The 21,429-nt window shown below is 45.2% G+C and overlaps 1 protein-coding gene across 2 annotated transcripts in view; it reads right to left on the bottom strand.

Annotated features, from left to right (window-relative positions):
• The window catches only part of TTC34 (tetratricopeptide repeat domain 34), a 43,328-nt gene extending 26,378 nt beyond the window's left edge, over positions 1-16,950 (bottom strand). The window contains exons 1-4 of one of the 2 annotated variants that reach the window (XM_039509339.1): positions 16,874-16,950; positions 13,129-14,795; positions 11,384-11,609; positions 6,161-6,353 (exon numbers count right to left, since the gene is read on the bottom strand). In XM_039509339.1, the coding sequence (XP_039365273.1) occupies positions 6,161-6,353; positions 11,384-11,609; positions 13,129-14,732 (2,023 nt within the window). In that variant the 5' untranslated portion in view covers positions 14,733-14,795; positions 16,874-16,950. The remainder of the gene's footprint in view (positions 1-6,160; positions 6,354-11,383; positions 11,610-13,128; positions 14,796-16,873) is intronic. The other variant, XM_039509340.1, reaches the window with a different exon arrangement.
• Positions 16,951-21,429: the final 4,479 nt, after the last annotated feature.

The raw sequence follows: 21,429 nt of genomic DNA, 5'->3' as shown, positions 1-21,429 counted from the left end.
TGGAGTGCTGCAGGACAAGTTTTATTTAAAGTTGGAGGCATTCAATTTTAGTTCGATCAGTGCGAGCAGATCCCTGTGTCTGTGTGGATCCAATTACAGGACTGGGCCCTGAATTGGTAAATATGGACAAATTACTGATTTCTCCCTTCACCCAAAAAACAACTTTACCTGCTTTGTAAAGTATTTTGAGATCCTTGAATGAAAAAGCAACATGCAAAGTATTTTTGTTCTAATTTGGCTTTCAACAACAATATCTGATGCTCATGCAAAACCCTCTAGGCCGCCTCACAATTAATACAACTTGCAGTAACATAATGATGACCATCCGGCAGTTTTAAATAATCATATGGGTTACAAATGATCGCAGCCAGCCAACAAGAGAAAAGCCCTTTCACCACACCAGAGATATACCCTCAGCCTTCCCACACAGCATGCCAAACAACTGGATTTTGCACGGTGTCCAGAGGCCATTGAGCCTAGACTATATTGGACCAAGATGGGGACAATTTATTGTTATTACTTAAAGGGTGGTCCCACAGGTGTAGAGTTGTGCAGCTTTTTTCATCTGTGTTATGTTTTAAAACAGATATATAACAATGAAAAGAATAATTGTATTTGAAGAAGTTCCGTAGAGGCAGCAATCCTTGTCCTTTTGGTGGCTAGTACATAACAAAAAGGCCTAGCTCTTTCACCCATAGAGCTTAAAGACCTTTACAAAGGAAAGTAAAAATAACTGACACTGGGGCACAGAAAGGAAGTGACTTTCTCAAGGTCACCAAGCAAGCAATGGGACCCTTGCCTGCCTTTTCTAGTGCTCAGCCCACGAAGCCACACTGCACAACTCTGCATTTGCCAAGAACTGTTTGTGAAAGGATCTCAGAGTGCCACAAAAGTCTTATCTGAGCCTGACAGCACCTCTGACAGGACTGCAGGGCCACCCATTTAAAGCCACTACACTGAAACCGACAGGTTAAAAATAACGTGTACAGCAAGTCGGTGGCTGAGCTGGCATAGAGCACAGGAGTCCCACAAAGGTAGTTTTGTTTTCGGTGATGCTGTCGTCACATAGAATATTGAATGCGATTACAATTCATTTCAAAGAGCAGCTGAGGATGGAGACCAAGATGGAAAATATTTACTAAATCATCTAAGTCCAACGCTCTCCAGCTACCTGCCATTATCATAACATGTCAGTGTTTGAAACATCCTGTCAAAAAGCCAGAGCCAGCTAAAGACTCCTGGTGAATAAAATGAGATAGCGCTATATAAAATAGGAATATTTTACTTCTCAGACGAGCCTTCCCACATGAAATGCTTTGCCAATTAGTCTTGAGAGAATAATTTCAGCATGCTGTATGCTGGAGATAATCAATTTCTGAAAGTGACTAAGAAGATATGGGAAAAGGCACCTCTAACAGTGATCTATGAAAACAGATAGTGGCTGCTTTGCTTAGAGCAGATGCGTAGCTGTGATTTGTGTTATAATCTAGTGCTTTGATTGCAGCAGTGCGCTACATTCCCAGTCAGAAAGAGGGGCCCCAGTGTGCCGGGCGATGCACAAATGCAGTCCCTTCGCCAAAGAGTTTACAACGACAAAAAGCAAAAAGAACGTTGTGACAAAGATGGAGAAGGAAGGCAGAGGGTAACAGCAGTAAGATCATGCAGTTACATAGCTCAGTCAGGGGCACAGATTGCTGGCTCCAAATAAAATAAACAAATCAATACGCAGTGGATCTCCCCAGCTAGCTGTCATTGCTTTCTGGTTATGGGCAGGTGTCCCAGCAGAAGTGGGTCTCCTGAAGGAATTTGGGGGAGGAGCTTGTAATTAGCTACATATGAAATTTTCAGATGTGACCCATGTTTTTTGTTGGCTTATTTGACACCCAGAGTCTCTGAAAAATTGGGGCACCAAAGTCAGCAGCCACATTTGAAACTGTTAGGAGAGAGGTGCATTCAGTGGAAGTTCTGAAAACCAGGCCCTAGATCTCTGAAGCTGGGGCACCCAGAACTGAAGCATTCAGAGTTAGTAAATCCTCTAGAAAATCTAGGCCTAAGGGAAAGACTCACATTGACATCACTGAGCTTGGGATCAGGTCTTCAGTAACCTGCCTAAGGCCATACACGCAGGGCAGACCTGGAAGCAGAATGCAGGTCTCCTGGGTTCCAGGCTTGGGCCTTGTCTGATGGAGCACACTGCCTTCCTCATGCATTAAATACGTGGATACTTTCTTTTCTCTGCTTAATTTTTATTGCTTGCAATTTTAAAGGTGGGGGAGATTAAAAGGGTTAAAAAATGTTTTTGCTTGACAGAAATGACCACCCAAGAGACTCAGAACAGACAATAATCCCATTGCTTAATATGCCACTAGAAAGTGTTCAGATATCATGGTGCTGAGGGCGATATAAGAACCTATATAGAAGAGGAGAGAATCAAATTCTCTTCTGGTACAAATGAAACCAGTGGTGCTTGGTCATTCACCCAGCAGAGATCCTGGCTCTCAGTTTGTCTAGGCTTAGAGTTTTGTTGAACTTCCATCTTTGCATTCCATTGACCTCATTTTGGTGGGCTGTTGGTCAGTTTCCATTTCATGTTGTTTCATTTGATGGCCACTGTTTTAGTCAACATTTGCCAGACTGACAACTAGCAAGACCTGCTTTACAGAGCGATGCAGCAGGCTCACAAAGATGACAGCTGCTCTTTTGTGGCTGTATTTATTTACTTACCAAACCCTCTTAGGTTATGTGAGGTTCCCTCAGAAGAGGGATTGCTCAGCATTCCTTTTCTGCATCTTTGTCCTTGAAAATGTCTGCACGCAGTTAAGAGAAATCCCACAATTGCCGTTGGTTTGGTTTCTGCTGTTTGTCATGAAATTGCTTTGATCAGACAGTTTGAGTTGAGTTTCCTAGGAAACCTGGAAAGCTTCTCCCTAGGAAGTTATAATGGTCCCCTCTCCTCCTTCACTCATTGGTGGGAACTGGACCTGGACCTGTCAAAGGCAACAGTGTGGTGCTGCAGCCAAAGAAATCAGAGATGCTGTTGATATTTGGAACCAAACCAAGAGGGAATGGCTTGAAAGCACTTCTCCACTATACCCTAGCAAAGAGCAGCGTTCCTTTCTGGTGCATAGCAAAGGGAGACACACTACCCAATGTAGCTTCAAAGGGGCATGATATGGCAACTTAGCCAGTATGGCCAGGCCTCAGCTAGTTAGGAGGACACCTCTGAAGGTTTAGTAGATATAACCTACAAGTGGCAGCACACTGGGAGAAAGAATATCCTGGATGAGAGGGGATATTGGGAGGCAGAAGCAGAATGATTTAGCAGTGAAAGGAGTTGGTTGGATCAGATGGGATGGAATCAGAAATAACAATAACCCAGACAGGTCTGTCTCACTGTCTCGCCATATAATGCCATAGGTCAAGACATGTGAATGTGTGATATTAGGATTCCCTTTCCTCTGATCCCCAAAAATCAATCAATTGGCTATGAAATGTACAATATATTCACCTGAAGGCTGCAGAGCATGAATCTCTCATTCATTCACCTCCTTCCTTTCAAAGCAATTTTGATAAGCATCTTCATGTACTAAGGATTGTGATCAATAACAGTGGTGCCCCCATATTGGATCCATTGTAAAAAAATTTTCCTTGGGAGGTCAGTGAATGCAGCCTTTTGCACAGCTGCCTGGAGAGATGTGCCAGAGGATGCCCATTTAGCAATTCCTTTTCAGTTACAAGGCTTTCACCCTCAAGATATGCTCCAAACTTCCTCACCAAATGTTATTAATATTTGTGGGACTGTAATGATCCACACCAATAAAAGACCATGTCCATTTCTTAACAAGCATCTGCCCCAAGCAAGTGGGAAGCTGATAAGCCAGAATGCACTGGCTGTAGAACTGAGCTACCTCAAGGCAATTAGCAGTTTTCCTTTTCTTTTCATGATCTCTCTTCTTCTAGATGCTACTGTCATAACATTTGCTCTGAGTGAAAGTCAGATTTCCATAAGAATAGAGTTCTGCTTAGAATGTGCCAGAGACGTTTCCAAATTAGCTCAGCCCCTCTCTTTGGGGAAAGCTGAGATGATGTTTCACCTCTAATGCCTACAGCCAGGTGCGTAACCTTTTAGCAAGGCATGCATCTGAAACACCCGCAAACTCATGGGAGCAGGGAAGCTCAGCAGTGGGTAAGAGGGATTTGGGTGGCATTTACAATATTTACCATAGGTTAACACAGAGGAAACAGAACATATCCCATCAACATTACTAACATGGGAGGTTTCAGGGCACTAAATGGTTTAGCAAACTGAGAATGGGATGTTTCAGAGTAGCAGCCGTGTTAGTCCATATCCACAAAAAGAACAGGAGTACTTGTGGCACCTTAGAGACTAACACATTTATTTGAGCATAAGCTTTCGTGGGCTGCATCCGAAGAAGTGGGCTGTAGCCCACGAAAGCTTAAATTTGTTAGTCTCTAAGGTGCCACAAGTGCTACTGTTCTTTTTGAGAATTGGATGTGGAGCTCTCTCCGGCTACGTAGTCTGGCCCAGACTGGAACTAATCCAGAAGCCATTCCAAGCCACTTGCCATCTGTGTGAAACAAACCCTGTGTGAAACAAGGCAGCGAGCATGGGGAGAAGTTTCAAAAGTGATTTAGACAGTAAGGACCCTACGTCAATAGGACTCCATTGTAAAATTTTCAAATGGGCTTAAATGACATAGGTCCCTAATCACACTGGTGAAGTGGAGCCTTAAACTCTGGGCTCCTCAGTGACATACTTTTGAAAATTTTACTCTATGGGCCAAAGTGAACAGATGACCACAGCCCCAAAACACCATTACAATCATTTATGAGAACTACCAGAGTGAGTCAGAGCAATGGTCCGTCTAGCCCACTATCCTGGCTTCTGATAGCAGACGGTGCCAGATGCTTTAGAAGAAATGAACAGGTGATCCATCCCCTGTCGTCCAGTACCAGCTTCTAGCAGTCAGAAGTCTAGGGACTCCCACAGCATGGGGTTGCGTCCCTGACCATCTTGGCTAATAGCCATTGATGGACCTGTCCTCCATGAACTTATCTCATTCTTCTTTAAACCCAGTTATACTTTTGACCTTTACAACATCCTCTGGCAATGAGTTCCACAGGTTGACTGTGCGTTGAGTGAAGCAGTACTTCCTTATGTTTGGCTAAAATCTGCTGCCTATTAATTTCATTGGGTGACCCCTGATTCTGTTATGTGACCGGGTAACTAACACTTCCTTATTCACTTTCTCTGCACCAGTCATGATTTTATAGACCTCTGTCATATCCTCCCCTTAACCGTCTCGTGTCTAAGCTGAACAGTCCCAGCCATTTTAATTGCTCCTTGGATTATTAATTACTTATTTTACAGTAGTGTCTAGAGGCCCCCATTGTGCTGGGTGCTGCACAAGGACACAGAGAAACTGTCCCCTTATAGAGCTAGCAGTAGACATAGACAAGATGTGGGAGGGGAAAGAGAGGTGAAGTGACTTACCCAAGGTCACGCAACAGGTCAGCAGCAGAGCTGAGAACAGAAACCAGATCTCCTGAGTCTGAGTGTGCTGCCCTCTCCGCTAAAGGATGATGCCTCCCTGCTGCTAGCCGTGGCTGGGTTCTGCAGGGGAATTTCCAGATGACCAAGATGACCAGCACGACTGTTCACAGAATCATAGAAATGTAGGGCATTTCAAGAGTCATCAGCTCCAGCCCCCTGTGCCGAGGCATGACCAGGTAAACCTAGACCGTCCCAGACAGGAGTTTGTCCAGCCTGTTCTTAAAAACCTCCACAACCTCCTTTGGAAGCCTATTCCAGAGCTTTACTCCCCTAACATCTAACCTAAACATCTGGGAACTACACGGAGCCCAACCAGCTAATTTCACACTGGCACAAAGTAGTTGTTGGATGTTAAGGACTTTGGTCATTGTCTAGCTGGGCTACTTCAAAGCCAGTAACTTGGAGGAGAGTGATCATGGCACACAGAACCCTTCTCCTGAGCCACTTACACCCACCCCGCCCCTGCAAAGATTTTGTTTGCATTTTATCATCATATTTAGAGGGAAGCAGAAATAACAGATGAGGATTGACGTCTGTCCACACACTGGCCTACTTCCCACAGAAGTAAACCTCTCATAAGCCTACCTGATGCAATGATAGCAAAGGAAAGGTTGGCAATAGCTTCTTTGACGTAAGTATCTCCCTGCTTATTCTTCAGGATGGTCATAGCCCTGGAGTGGCAGTGAGTTTGCATCAGCTTCCGGTCTTCGTCTTTGAAAATATCCATGATCAGCAGGAGGCAGGAAGTGTCTCCGATTTGGATCACTTTCTTTAGCAACTTAACAAGGGCAGAGAAAAAGGGGGGGAGGGTTAAATGGACATACATGGAAATCAGAAAGGATCAGAGGCAGCTGGACCGTGGGCACAGACGCAGGTAAACACTCCTGAGTCTAACAGTCTGGGATTGAACTAGAGCAGTATTTCTCAGCCAGGGCTCATGATCCCCAGGGATGGTGATGAAAAGCAGTGAGGGGTGGGGTAGGATGGAGTCACAAAGTGTCAACATTTTTATTCCAATTCTAAAGCAAGGAAAAAAAACATTTTCCAAATAACTTCAGTGCAGCCCAAACCTTCCAAGTATGTGAGGTCAAATACGGGAGTTGTAACTTCGCCCCTTTCACATCCACACAGGGGAGCTTGCCACCTTGCTCTCCTGCCAACCCTCACCCTTCGAGGTCAAGTATTCCCTGTCAATCTCTTGAAACACACACACAAATACATTCGATGGGCTTTGCATTGCTGGGGTTAACACACTTCTTACTTTCCCCTTTATAATAAATGTAAAGGGGAGGGATGACATAGACATGTTTGACTTTCCATAAGAGACTGTCAACCTGGAAAGGTTAACAGACACTGAGCGAGAGCCTATCATTTCGAAGGATCTCCAATCTCAGAGTAGACTCCACATCGTGAGGAAATAACCAGTTTGGCAATACAATATTTGGGCGTTTAAATGCAACAGCATGTTATTCTCAGGATAATCTCATGTCCTAGAAGAACATAAGAGTGGGCATACGTTGAGTCAGACCAAAGGTCCATCTAGCCCAGTATCCTGTCTTCCGACAGCAGCCAATGCCAGGTGCCCCAGAGGGAATGAACAGAACAGGTAATCAAGTGATCCATCCTCTGTCGCCCATTCCCAGCTTCTGGCAAACAGAGCTAATGGCAGGGGTGGCTCCAGGCCTCAGCACGCCAAGCGCGTGCTTGGGGCGGCAAGCCACTGGGGACGCTCTGCCAGTCGCTGCGAGGGCGGCAGGCAGGCTGCCTTCAGCGGCTTGCCAGCGGAGGGTCCGCGGGCATATCGTGCTTGGGGCGGCAAAATGCCTAGAGCCGCCCCTGGCTGATGGACACCATCCCTGTCCATCCTGGCTAATAGCCATTGGTGGCCCCATCCTCCATGAATTTATTGTGTTCTTTTTTCAACCCTGTTATAGTCTTGGCCTTCACAACATCCTCTGGCAAAGAGTTCCACAGGTTGACTGTGCGTTGTGTGAAAAAAATATTTCCTTTTGTTTGTTTTAAACCTGCTGCCTATTAATTTGGTGGCCCCTAGTTCTTGTGTTATGAGAAGGAGTAAATAACACTTCCTTATTTACTTTTTCCACACCAGTCATGATTTAACAGACCTCTATCATACCTCCCTTGGTCGTCTTTTTTCCAAGCTGAAAAGTCCCAGTCTTTTTAATCTCTCTCTGTGAGCACTACTCTCTCCTGCTCTGGATGGGCCATGAAACATGGAAACAGCAGACATTTTAAAATAAAGGCAGGAAAAATGTTATCCAAAATTCCAAGCTTTGGAGTAGATTTGCTTTGAATTTGAGGAGAAAGCTTGGGTTGGTTCTTATTAGAGATGGTAAAGAAAAGGGAAAAGAATTGTGAAAAAATTCACAACATTCAAAGAGAGCTGAACCGAACCATAATGGCCCCAAAGAGATTCAGTCTGGTGGAGAGACTGGGGGAAGAATCTCAGTTACTTATCTGGGCCACAAAAGCAAAAACCAAGGAATTCATGAAAAGTCATCAAAGAACCACCCCTGCACTTTTTACAGCTGAACTGACGATTAGGGTAAATGTGTAGGTCCAATTATCACAACAGAGGGATTCTTCCCTCTAATGTCCCCTATGGTGCTGAAGGCCACTGTGCTGCTATCTTTTGGATGATAACACATAAACCGACCATTAAAGATCCCATTTACAGTATTCACAGGAAGAACAATGTTCTGGCTAAATTCCAACTCAGAAAAATCACATTTGACTATGGTAAGTTCTCTGTGCACTTTCAGCCAGGTACTGTATTGACTGTTCAAAAAGTGGCTGTGCTCTGTTACACTTCGCCACAGATGAATGCATTTTAGTGGTGGGTGACATGAACTTCATTTCATTTGCAAAGAGCTTTTGGGATGGAAGGTTGCTGGGTAAAGGTCAGGTTATCTTTATTACCTCCTTTTAAAAAGTGTGCTTTCCATTGCACCAGAAAGGCAACTTCACAACTTGGATAGGCATTTTTTCATATAAAACATGGTGCAAATAGAATAAAGAGGCATTGAAGTCAAAATGAACGTAGTGATTTCAGATGCTCCCTTCCCCGCACCCCTTAGGTACTAATTCTGATGAGAAAAAGCTGAACGAGGCTCCACTCTTCACTGCCATATGCATGCAGCTGTCAAATCTCACCACTCCAGGATTGCACCTACCCTATACACTTCTGCAGTGGTAGACACTTACTGCAAAACGAGTGCAGGCAGAGTAGTGCAGGCATGTGAGCTGCCACATTATGGGGCAGGTGGCAGTGAAGGAAATTTGCTGCTGTTTTTCAGACACTGATCTTCAGGATTTTCTCAGTGTTCCTGATGGCTATGAAAGCTTGTAAGACTTGGAAAATTGTGGAAAGGAAAGAAAAACTTCCACAAGAAGTTTTATGCCATCAGTTTCAGAGTTCAAGTGTGATTCCATCATGGAATATGCCCCCTTGGGTAACATGTCCTGGCCAAAGAATAAAACAATGGATTTTCAACCACTGTTTTTGTGCACATCCAAAAGGGAAAAAAATGGTGACTCCAAATAACAAGTACATTAAAAAGTTTGTTCAAAGTCAGACTTTCCAAGGACTATATGTGAACTCTGAGTGGTATCATTCACTCAGAGCTCTCTCATTCTCAGCACAAAGCACAGAAGTTTTATGCTCCACAGGGAAAAAATAACACATTTGGTTTGGTGGAATACTTTTCTCCTTTTCATCTGGAGGATTTATTACATCGTTTAAAAATGCAACAGTGTCCTCTGCTGGCAAACTCCGGTCATTTAACTGTTTAATCTTGGCAGTTATATCTGCTTAGCAGAAATAAAAATTCTCGAATCCCTTCCAATTTAACAAGCAATCTCCTTACACCCACAAGCATTTGTCTCTTTTATCCAAGGACCCCCAAATACTTCTGCTAGTGATGTTATATTAAGCTGAATATTTTTCTTACTCTATTTATATTTTAGTGGCACCTGCAATATGCTAGGCTCCACCTAGATCTGCAGGAAGACACACTTTCTGACCAGGGAGCTCCCATTCTAAAGTAGGCAAGTCTTATTAATTATTATCATATTTGGATCAAATGAAATGCGGAAGTTAAAGAACTTGTTAAAGTTCATGCAGCAAGTTTTTGTCCAGGAATCACAGGTGTCCTGACTCCTAGCGCTTTGCTGTAGCCGATAGATTCAGTGCCACTGCTTCCACTGTGCATGAGATAATGGCTACTGATTTGCTCCTCCATACGTATATGTGCCACTGATGCTCTCACCCTGGGATGCCATACATTGTTAGGATGTTACAATGAGTGGATATGGTTTTACTGTGGCAAAACACTTCTTTCTAGAGTTTCCAAACTTGGTTTCAGTGGGAGCTGTGTGCATGCAATGAACATGATAACCAGTCTGCAGATGCTGAGAGGAAGATTCTGAATATCAACTTACCTTGGAACTTGGGTGCTGTTTAAGACAAGCCATTACCTAAAACCAGAGGGGAGAAGGGACCTCTGGTTCTCTTAGTAAGTACCAACCAGGGTCAGAGCTAGAAATGGAGTTCATTGTACCCCAACTTCCTAGTCACTCACCTTCCTGGTAGCTTTTCACCTGATGGGTCAAGTATTAGGTTTCCTAGGTGGGGTTGGTGAGGGAATTAGATATTCTCAGATTTTAGGTGAACGTAGGATTTAAACTGCATTTCTCAATCAAGGATTTCCACCTGTGTGTAGAGTGAATCCACAGAGACTCGGTGGCAGACAGTAATTTTTTACCCATCCACTAGGGAATACATTTCATAAGATTGCTGCTTTATTTACCATAAACACAGACACATTCTCTGCTTTCGAGAGACATGAATCCGCTAGCCTGTGAGATCCTAAAATAAGGCAACAGTTTGCAGATCTTCTTGCTGCCTCATGTAGCCACCGGGAAAGAGTCGCAGAGACTCATTAGCAAGACTAGGTAGCTGCAGAAGAAAGGCAATAGCTATTTCCTTCCCTTTTAAGGGAAAATTACCAATCCATCAATGATATTACCACCACAGCAGCACATTCAATCATGCTCTATCTAGTTAAAAGGCTCTGATGAAAGGTGTCATTAAATGCAATGTGATGAATGGGCTGCATTTGGTTGTGTCCTTGCAGAGCCTGTTACAATCCAAGAGCTTCCCCTTCCAAGCCTGAGTTTGGATCATAAAAGTTCTGTTAGTGGCTGGGATACTTAAATCTAATTTTAGCTCTGAACTTCACCATGTCTCCAACCCTGAGTCTGCTGCTATGGAGTCTTACTGCACACCAGAGATTTTAATTTAAGACGTGAGATGCACTTGACCAGGACTGTATTATTTCTGGTCACAATAAGGATGTTATCCTACATGTGCATGGCACTATTTGTGCCAAAGGCTCCACACTGCTGGGTGAAGGGAGCCGTAAGTAGGTCCACTGTAACTAGCCACAGGGAAGTGACGAAGCCCTGGGGATTCATCTGAAACTTTGCACTCCCCAGAATGAGAGCGGGTTGACAAGTTTTGAATTTGAAAATCTCCAGCAAGAAAAGGGACTGATTTTTCACAAAAGTGTTCATGAAAGATTAACCCATTTTCCAAGCAGCTCGCCCCAGAGCTTTGCCAATATTCTTGTCCCAGATCACGACGCACAAATTGTTCATTTCTCGCAAACACCACTCAGTGCGTACATACGGCATCCCTAACATCAGCCAACGAGAACTGTGGACTCCCCATTCATGTCACCCACAGGACTTTGTCTTGCCCGTGTTGCCAGCCAGATATTTTTTTACCTGAGTCCCATCATACAAGAAGCCTTTCTTCAGCTGCAGCAGCGCCAGCCTGGCCAGGATGGGAGATCTCTGGGGATTCCTAGAGAGGGCAACCAAGAGGATTCTGTGAGCTTCTTCCACCCGATCCAGCTGGTACAGGGCATCGGCACACAGGATCTGAGATGCTTCATCAGAAGGGTCCAGCTCCATCAAGAGAGACGCCAGCTGGTGAACCCCGAAAGCATCCCTGCATAAACAAAGGAAGAACTGCTCGTAGTTCTGGTGGAGCTTCTCTATCGGTCAGACAGTGCAGCTGGCTCTGAATGAGCCCTGTACTAAAATGGCAGCCAAACTTCACTGTCTCCAGCAACGGTGAACTTCCTGTCGCTTAAACATTTGAGCCACATTGTAAACATTTCATCAAATGCCTATTTGCAAATGAGCTTATAAGTACAGGTAAAAGCCTGGCTCCAAAAGAGGGTACAGGTCCATGATGGGGGCTCCTAGACACCATTCAATACAAATAATAAAAATAGCAGATATAGAAAATCATGTATTATCTCAGTTGAAGAACTAAAAATTGCTATAAAACACTAACACATGTACACGGGAACAGACTTGTTAGACAGCCTCCTGCTTTAAGAACACTGGAGTGGGACTTAGGAGATCTGGGTTTTAGTCCAGGCTCTGCCGTTGGGTGACTATGTGGAAATCATTTCCTTTCTGTGCCTCAGTTTCCCAATTTGTAAAATGGTGATAATGACACGGACCTGCTTTGTAAAGGGCTTTGAGATCTACTGAAGCAAAATGCTATATTGACTTAGCAATTATAAATAAGAGACCTCTCTAAAGTATCCCCAATTGTATAGGCCAAACTCTGCTGTCAGAGTGGGATATTCCATTTGCCACCAAATTTCTAAACTCATTTCTTTTCCAATCTTTAGAGCTGGTCAGAAAATAGTTGAGTATTTTCCAGGAAGAATATAGAAAGAAATGAAAAAAATAGTGGTTTTGAAAATGTTTTACAGCAATTTTCTGTTTCTTTGGCTGAAAAACTGAAAACTGGAGACAAATGTTTTCGGTTTTCAATTCATCTTTGAAAAAGTTGACAATTTATAAAGAAATAAAATTTTTCACAACCCCTTCCGCCCCCCCCCCTGCAGAAAGCCATTTTTCATTAAAAAAATCAACTGAAAAATACAACCAGCTCTGCTAATCTTATTTATAGCACCCTCCCCGGGAGAAAGTAGAGCAGAAGCGTAAATGGATTTAGATGCCATAACTCTGCTTTGATTTGTTTTTCCACTTAAGTGTTACATTAATTAATTTAGCATTGGACAATGGTACCAGACTGCCAGCCCTGGATAGGAACTTACTCTTTTATCCTCGAACCAGGTGCAGCACAGATAGCAGATAGCCTCCCCTGCAGTCATTCATCCCTGATCTGATAGGACCTCTTTTAGAGCACTTAAGAGAGTTGTCTCCATGGCCCATTCAGTGCTTGAACTCTGCTGAGACTTCCAGTGAGGGGGCCTATTAGCACCAAAAATGACTGACTGTTTTGGTGATGTGGATATCTACTCCATGAGAAACCAGAGTGAGATCCCTCCATCTCATTTCATCAAGGACACTGAGCAGCCCTCAGATGTTAATGGCTTTTGCCCACTACCAGTTTAGGCTGGGTTCCCACCAACTGGTGACCTAGACATGAAAGGGTCTGTATCCCATTCCCCTCCACCTGAACAATCAACCTGCCCACGCCATACCCTTCTTTTGTCAGGAATCCATTCAGTCCTGCTCCTTTCTTTTGCCTGAAGGCTGAGCTGCCTTTTGGAGATGGTTTTTTCTGGAGTATCTTCTGCCCTTCTTCCTGGAGCACCTTCAGGAGCAGCCCTCTTTGGTTCCAAGGCACATAGGACTTGACAGTGAGGATGGTTTCATCTAATCTCAGTCGACAGGCAGTGATATAATCCAGGGCCGTGAGGTAAGGACTGCCACCCAAAATCCGGATGAGTCCCCGCCCGCACAGGGCTTTCACACAACTGTTGGGGTGTGGGGAGTCATGCTCGATGACCTTCTGGAAGTCCAGCAGGGCTTGCTGACAGTCATTGGCGTGGAGGTAACAAAACCCTCGCAGGACCAGGAGGCTGTTGTAATAAGTATTCTGGTCAGACTCCAAGAGGTGGCTGCAGATCTTCAGAGCGCTGTTGACTTGCTTGCTCAGCAGCTGGCAATCTGCCAGCCGGACACTCAGCTCACGCCTGGACCCTGGGGCAATCTGAATGAGGAACTGGAGAGTGTGGATGACTGGGGAAAGCAGTTCTGTGCCAGCATCATCTCGGAGTTCAGGCCGAGTACGCACAGCTTCTCTGTAGGCCGCAAACTCTACATCCAGGACAGCTCTGGCCTGTTCTTTAATCCTCTCAGTGGCACAAGATGAGAAAAGCTCATCAAAGTGCTGCTTCGCTTGGCCAGGGTTTATCTTGAAGGCGTCTATCAAGTCCTGCATCATCTCCCGTGTCCGCCCACCCAAGGAGAAGTAAGCAGCGGCCCGGCCTAGGAGGACACCCAAAGCTCTCTCATCTCCGAGCTTGCTACCAGCAGATAAGGCCTCCATAGCTTTGCTGTAAACTGCCACACACTCCTCGAATTTGTGCTTCTCATAGAGGTACGCGGCCTGTGCCTGGCATACCTGGATGGCATTCGGTGCCACGGCAACAAGGAAGTCATAACAGTCACCCAACTGGCCATCCAAAGCCCTGCTATCTGGGCCTGTCTCCCGGTGCACTGAGAGGTAATCAGAGAAGGTCTGGATCACCAGTGGCAGGTGTTCCCTCTGCCTGCTGCGTACATATGCCACCGTCTCAGCCCGGTGCGTCACGAAAGCTTGGATATAGTCCACAACTCCGTTCCCAGATTGCTTCCCCAACAGCACCCAGGCCAAAGCCCTCGTCAGCAGCAGCTCCACTGAGTGTTTGGGATGAAAGCTGAGCAGGGCATTGCACCGGCTCACCACGTCTTCATAGCGCCCCTGCCTGAGCATGGCCTCTAGCTTGAATACAGAGGAAGCCAAGTTGTTGGGGCTTAGGGTGGATAGGAAGACTGCAGCTATTCCCACGTTGAGTGACACAATGGCCAAGTTGTTGCAGTGTATCCTGGGAATCTGACTCTTGCCTGTGCACCATGTCTCCAGGGTAGCTATCACTTTCTCCCAGGGCCCCTTCCTAAGGGACTTTACTTTCTGCACTGCCAGGAGTGCACTGCAGCTGAATGCAGCCATGTAGAAAGCCGTGGCTAGCGGCAGCTCATCCATGGCTAGGTGCTGGTCCCCTTCCTTGCAGAGCTGTGTAGCAAGCTCCTGAGCTGACATTCTGAACACAGAGGCATTTACATCTTCAGCAAGTGTGGTTTCACACACAGCCCTTTCGGGTGCCTGTAGAACAGAAATTAGAGCAGTTAGAACTAAGCACATTGCCACAGCTCATGGGTAGCCGTTGTTTTTTCTAAGCCATCAAATTGACAGACACAAACGAGGGTCTCAGATGTTTTGAAGGTCACAGAGTCGTACAAAGAGCAAAAAAATTGGTCACTGAAAAGTATGCACCTATAACCAAAAAGCGGTCCCTCCCCCAAGAGCTTGCGATCTAGGGATATGATGGTAGACCTGGGGTGGATACAAGAATCAGGGGGAGCACAGAATAGGCTACACAGATCTGCATGTGGAACAGAGAGGAGACATTTTCCCTCAGTATTTAATGCTGAATTTTGTTGTTAAATTCCATTTGACAACATATATGAAATATTTTCAGCATCAAATATTGGAGAGGAGGAATTTAAACATACTTGTGTAATAAACAAACCTACCATTACTCTGCTGCTGTCTTCTAACTATCTCCCTTCCCCATCAAGCACATCTTTCTCTAGCCTCCAAACCACAGAGGGCCGTTCCCTCCCTTCCCCCAACCATGCTTTTGGACCCGTTGTATTAATTTAGATGGAACATATGGGCACAAAGAGTCAAAGGTGTTAACATAATCCAGTCACTGTCCAACATTAAACAGTTTTAAATGAAGTTTGAGGTTTGGGATGCAGAGACCTCAGCTTGGTAAACCCATCATTACAAATCATTTAAACCTTTTATGAAAGATACAGAAAGCAAGAGAAAATAGTTAAAGCATCGGAAAGGTAAAGTATTAAGTAAGGCTTTCATTTTTAACACCACCTCTTGTTCCCTTTCCCTTTTGCTGGAGAGAGTTTTTAGAAGGAGCCACCCTCCCCTTGTTTGACAGTCTATCAGAGGGTATCAAAGATGGCAATCATAGGGGAAAAGAGAAGAAGTCAGCTGAGATGGGATGGAGCTGCTGTTATTGCTGCTGTTGTGAAGGTCCAATCCCGTTTCCTAAGAAGATAAAACAAGACAAATGCTCACAAAAGTGGAAAGAAAGGAACAGCAAAGCTGGAAAATGCAGCTTCTGGCTTTGGTATTGCAGGAAAACCAGGCCCAGCACATAGTCTTATCAGCCACTCCGAGACCTGGCAAACAGCACCACGCCCACCGCGCAAGCCTTCGGGACATCAGTCTCACATCTCACCCCAGAGACAGCAATCCGCCCCAACGGCACATCGGTGAAGTAGTTCAGGTCTAATTTCTGAATCCCCAGCTCTCAGTAAATTCACCCTCCCTCATTGGCTTCCATGAGAACAGAGGCTACACAGCACCATTTACCTGACCAGCAAGCGCAAAGGTATATAGCCAGCTTTGGGCCCACAGAAGATACCATTTGGGGCCCTGTAGTTGGTGCCTTTTATAACTTGTTTCCCAAAACATTTGCTGCATCATCCAAACTGAATGTTTACAATTTTTTTTTTTAAAGAGGAAATAAAGTGGATGCTCAGAATGCCAATTCTTTGGTGCTGGGGCTGTCTTTTCATTTTGTGCGCGTGCAGCGCCTAGCTCAATGGGGGTTAATTTCCAAATGCCCTTCCCTGATTAGTGCGTTTGCTCTGTCCGACTCTGCTCTGATCTGTGCTCCTCCCATCCCTTTGTCTGACCCTCTCCCACCTCCCCCCACCTGCACTGCACCATCAGACTCCTTGTGACAGCCGGACGCTGGGAAAGAAACACCCCCACCCCTGCTTTGCCTGCTGTTTGCCATTCCTCAGACATTGTTGCTTTTCTGGGCACGCGGGGAAAGGGAGGAGGCAATTTCCAGCCTGTCTTTGTTTCTGAAGCTGGGGGGTTGGGTGTGTGTGTGTGGGCGGGAGGGGGGGCGGGGGGCAGACTATTGGCACAAGTAGCCAAGTCTGCGTGGATTCTCCCCAGCTTTGGGATTGGAGGGGATGGGGGGGCTCAGATTCTCTCCTCCCACTACAAAAAGTTGGGAATCTACAAAGGTTAGACAGGGACCAAACCCAGAGCGGCTCACTCCCCAGACAATGGGACAGAAGAGCAGAGGAAACAGAGGGCAGGGGGCCGGGGGAGAAGGGCGCAAGCAGGGCCTGGGAACTCACGTCTGAACACGCTCATGCGGTGGAGGTGCAGGGTGATCTCGGAGATTCCTTGCGGCTGCACTCAGGAGAAGCGGCTGCTGCCGGGAGAGATGGGGTGAGAACTGGCTGGCTCGGTTCATCCTGCCACATGCCCTGTTACCCAGGAGACGGTAAACACTAACACAGGCTTCTGTTCCCGCAGGCAGGGGATGGCTGCACAGTGCAGGCATCAGGCCATGGCTGGCGCACTGGGGGGCTCGAAGCCTGAGCTGCCAGATCTATCTATCTATCTATCTATCTATCTCTACACACCCCATCTATCTATCTATCTATCTATCTATCTATCCATCTATCCCTACACACCCCATCTATCTATCTATCTATCTATCTATCTATCTATCTATCTATCTATCCCTACACACCCCATCTATCTATCTATCTATCTATCTATCTATCTATCTATCTATCTATCTATCCCTACACACCCCATCTATCTATCTATCTATCTATCTATCTATCTATCTATCTATCTATCCCTACACACCCCATCTATCTATCTATCTATCTATCTATCTATCTATCTATCTATCTATCTATCTATCTATCTAATGACCCTTTCAGTCCCTTCTAACCCTATGATTCTATCTCTCCGTCCTACTACTCTCATGCAGTGTAGTTGTAGCCAGGTTGGTCCCAGGATATTAGAGAGACAAGGTGGATGAGGTAATGTCATTTATTGGACCAGCTTCTGTTGGTGAGAGAGACCAGTTTTTACCTCACCCACCTGGTCTCAGCTAGACTTTGCTGCTGGGCTGATGTAGCTACCACCTAGCTGCAGTCCCGCCCCCCCCAAAGGAGGTGCTTCGCTGTCATGGCAGAGGCATGTCATTGTCTCCCTTCTGCTCCCCATCTGGAGTCAGGTGAGACAGTGGTGCCCAAAGTCATTCACCAGGGCTTTGCTCAGCTCCCTGACATGGCAGCTCTACGTCGCAGAAGCAGCTCGCAGTGTTATGGAGGAGGAAGTGTCTGGTCACAATACGGCATCTTTCTGCTGAATATCGCAAGGCGCTCTGTAAATGTGGGTCATTCAAATCCCACAGGGAGTTGGCTTCCTAACTTTCTTGGGCTCCTATGATGATGCCAGGCTCTGTCATTATTCAGGAAAAATGCCCATTGCAATCAGTGGTGGGGTCTGGCCCATGAAAAATGGAGAGGGAACTTCAAGATTTGGTCTAGGATAAATGGAAAAAAATTAATCATTTTTAAAAAATGGCCGTTTTTAGGTTCTTATGTTCATTCCCTGGCGGATTAGACTGCAAACACAGTGTGCAGTATGTGGGTGGGCAGCCAGGAAGGGAACCTGATATGTAAATAGAAAATGAAACTGACCACTCTATTTTCACTGTCCAAAATAGTGAAATGTGGAAAGGGAGCAAACAGATTCAATGGTGCACAATGGATTTTTGATATTATTAGTCACTGATAAGGTATATTTTTCCGATGTGGCTCGCCTGACAGTGCTCGTATAAACCAGAAATGATTCTGAAGTCCAGCTTTTCCTTGATCTGTATTCTTTGACATTCAGAGGGGAAAAAATTCCCTATGATGAATATAGATTTTTTTGACAGTTTATTAAGAGATTGCCCATTACTTGGCTTTGATTACTTTCATTTTAATTACCCTAATGAGCCATCAAGAAATAATTTAGTACTGCTGTCACATCAGGCCATAGGTGATATTGCTAGGAAAGACCGGAAGGCATAAAAAGGAACAGTTCTGCAATAGAAATCACATTAGCAAGGGCCGAGTTGATCAAACACATGGGCCTCATCCCTCCTTCACTGTGGTTCGAGCTCAGCTTGTGGGAATGAACACAATGAGGCTGGTGCTCTCGATGGGTTGCGGTCCATGTTTCAAAAATCATTACCCATAATTTGACTTCACTGTGTGAGGGAGGGAGGTTTCATATCACTGGTCCGGGCATCGCTTCCAGGGACATCTTGTCCTGTGGATACAAAGCTCACGGAGAAAGACAATGTCGTCCATTCATTAAAAAAATATTAATAATCTTAGCACCAGATGAGATGAGAGTTCCACTGTGCTTGGTGCTGTACATGCACATAACAAGAGACAGTTTAACAATCTAAGTGGACAAGACTGGGAAAAGGTAGGAGGGAATAATAGATACCCAGAGAGGTGAAGCAATTTGCCCAGCATCATATACTGAGTCAAGGGCCGAAATAGACCTCAGGTTTCCTCGCTCCCAGTCCTGTGTCCAAGACATTGGATCATGCTGCTTCTCTCGTATTGTAAAGAATTACTGTGATGCAAATGCTCAAACCAACACAGAGAAAGAGCAAGAAGAGAGTTTTTCCAAACACTAGTTAAATATTAAATACTTTACAATAACTTCTCCTGTTGTTGTAGCCAGGTGATTAATTTTTAAAGGGGGCTGGAGGGGGTAGGGAGTACAGATGGCATGCTAGCTGGAGTGCCCTTGCAAAGAGTGCTGTTCAGCAGCATGAGGATGGAATTACTTTCCTCCAAAAAGATATGGGCTGGGTGCTAATAAGAACTTATGATCATGATTGTTGTATTTGTTTCTGGAGTGTCCGCAATGCTGGACAAAGCTGGGGGCTACATATAACAGGACCCTGCCTAGAGAGGTTACAAGCCAAAGGCACAACAGAAGCATTACAGGAGAAACAATAGAACCCCATCATGCATATTTTAGACAGTATAATAAATCCACATGCTACAGACATGGATGGGAGTGGGGATAAAACCCCATGATCTTTGGGACCAGAAATATGGGCCTCTACTACTTCAGCTGTCACTGGTTGTCGGGCTTTTTTCCTTTCTCGAGGGTGTGGCCACTAGAGGGTGACAGTGACACAATCATCGTTATACTGACAAGCTGGATCTTCAGACGTTTTTTGAAGCTTAGGTGGAGGTTGGCAGGAGTATGGAGAGGCACTAAATACATGCACGGAAGTGAGAGGCTGATGGACAGAGAGAGCGAGGGGATGTACTTCGGGGACCTAGTCCTTAGCCCCTTGAAGACAAGGGAAAGAATCCCACCGACTTTAAGGGATTCTGAAAACACTTTAGTGTCAAGTTAGGGGTGAACTAGACCCTCAGGACCTGAACAAGGCTTCCTGTGTGTGTGTTCAGCACGAGTAGGACAAAACCATATAGTGTGTCTCCTACGTATTTGTGAGAAAGATGAACAGTGTGTGCTGAGGAATGGGCTGAGGAGGAAAGAGTGAAGAACTTCAATACATATGATTTAGCTAACTTGTGAATCCGGGTAGCTTGACCATTGCATCTATGTGACATGAAGAGTGCAAAGTCCAAGGAAAGATAGGAGTTCCTTGCTTGGTGCAAGAGGTTGTAGCCTAGGAGCAACGAGCTACATTTAGAAAAAGAAAACACCCCAAAAATGACTTGTGACCTGTCAGAGTGAGATTATCAATTGTGTTGCTTAGAGTCAAGGGGCCAAAGCTTGCTCTTATCTACACCTATGTGAGGGTTGAGGACAATGGAGTGACTCTGGTGTCAGGGAGAGAAGGAGTTGGCCGGTATTGAATAATAGATGCTAAGTGATTGAGTGCTCATGACACTGAAGTCAAGAGGCTCTGCTGGATACCATCAGCTTTGAAGCCTCATGATGAAATTTCATCCGCGAGTGTGTTCCGTTCCGTGCTCACTGCCTAGCCTGAGAAGTAGATTGTGGAGAACTTGGATGTAAAACTGAGCTAGGGAACTCCTTTCTTGTCAAGGAAATCGGCACCCTGAACATCTCCTCCGTGCCCCCCTTCCTAGTGCTGTTAGAACAGGAGATTAGAAGTCAAGGCTCTGGAGGTGTATTCTCGGCAGGGCTGGCCCAAATTTTTTGAATGAAACATTTTCTTGTCAGAAAACGGGGTTTTGCTGAAATCAAAATGTTCTGTTGGGAAAATCAAAACTCAACGTTTCATTTCAGCACAAAACCAAAGGTTGAAGTATCGGAAGTTCCTTGTCTTGATCAGCTCTTCTTTTTTTTCCCCACTGACTTGCTGGTCTCTGTTGGGAAAGCTGCTTTGCCCCTGTGCTCCGAGTTATGTGTCAGAACAACAGGGACAACAATACATCCCTGGGGCATTTAAAGGTGACCCAATCAATGGCTGTGAAGTGCTTTGAGATCCTTGGCTGAAAGCTGTTACAGAAAGGAGAAGTCTTATTTCATGACTCAACCTCAATTTCTCTGCAATGTTTTAAAACTTTTTGTGCTGTTTGCACTTCAATAAAGCCCTGTAGGACTGGTCTTTACTGGATGACTTGTCCTATTCAAAGTTCTCTGCTCCCACCACCTGTTTTTGCCCTGTCAGCTGATCCAGGCACTCCTGTTCCTTATGTATATTTAATCACAAACGAGTCAGTACATGAAACAAAATTGATATATATCTATAGCTATATATAAATGGGTGAGGGAGAAGGAAAGCAGAAACCCTTTGCTATTTCCCTATGCAACTGCCCAGTAACCCACCTCTTTAGCCCAATTACAATTACAATGCATATGATCCAAGCAAAGGATG

This window comes from Mauremys reevesii, linkage group 21 (assembly GCF_016161935.1).
Source record: "Mauremys reevesii isolate NIE-2019 linkage group 21, ASM1616193v1, whole genome shotgun sequence".
Lineage (NCBI taxonomy): Eukaryota > Metazoa > Chordata > Testudines > Geoemydidae > Mauremys > Mauremys reevesii.
The sequence above is the reverse complement of the archived record's forward strand: the minus strand, read 5'-3'. Positions and strand labels throughout refer to the sequence as shown.